This window comes from Apaloderma vittatum, unplaced genomic scaffold, assembly GCF_000703405.1.
Source record: "Apaloderma vittatum isolate BGI_N311 unplaced genomic scaffold, ASM70340v1 scaffold31786, whole genome shotgun sequence".
In the NCBI taxonomy this organism is placed as follows: Eukaryota; Metazoa; Chordata; class Aves; order Trogoniformes; family Trogonidae; genus Apaloderma; species Apaloderma vittatum.
The window spans coordinates 842-1,058 of record NW_009723889.1 but is presented as its reverse complement, the minus strand read 5'-3'; the positions used below and the strand labels follow the sequence as shown (position 1 = coordinate 1,058).

The 217-nt window shown below is 59.0% G+C and overlaps 1 protein-coding gene across 1 annotated transcript in view; it reads right to left on the bottom strand.

Annotated features, from left to right (window-relative positions):
* SNX33 (sorting nexin 33) overlaps positions 1–217 on the bottom strand; it is a gene marked incomplete at its 3' end in the record, with an annotated part of 2,672 nt that overhangs the window by 1,867 nt on the left and 588 nt on the right. Inside the window, exon 2 of the mRNA XM_009872281.1 lies at positions 1–217. Coding sequence (XP_009870583.1) covers positions 1–217 — 217 coding nt within the window.

Here is a 217-nt window from a genome sequence, read left to right as displayed (position 1 = left end):
CGTGAACTTGTGCAGGAGGCGGTTGTAGAGCCAGTCAAAGTGCTTGTACCGCCGGTAGACGGGCGAGTTGATGTTGCTGGGGGTCAGCTTGTAGGAGATGTAGCTCTTGATGCCCTTGAACTTGGTTTGCTTGGTCGGGTCCTCCACGGAGCAGATGAAGGGGTGGGGATTGGCCCTCCACTGGGGCCCTTTGGAGCCCATCTCGATGCGGTACGCC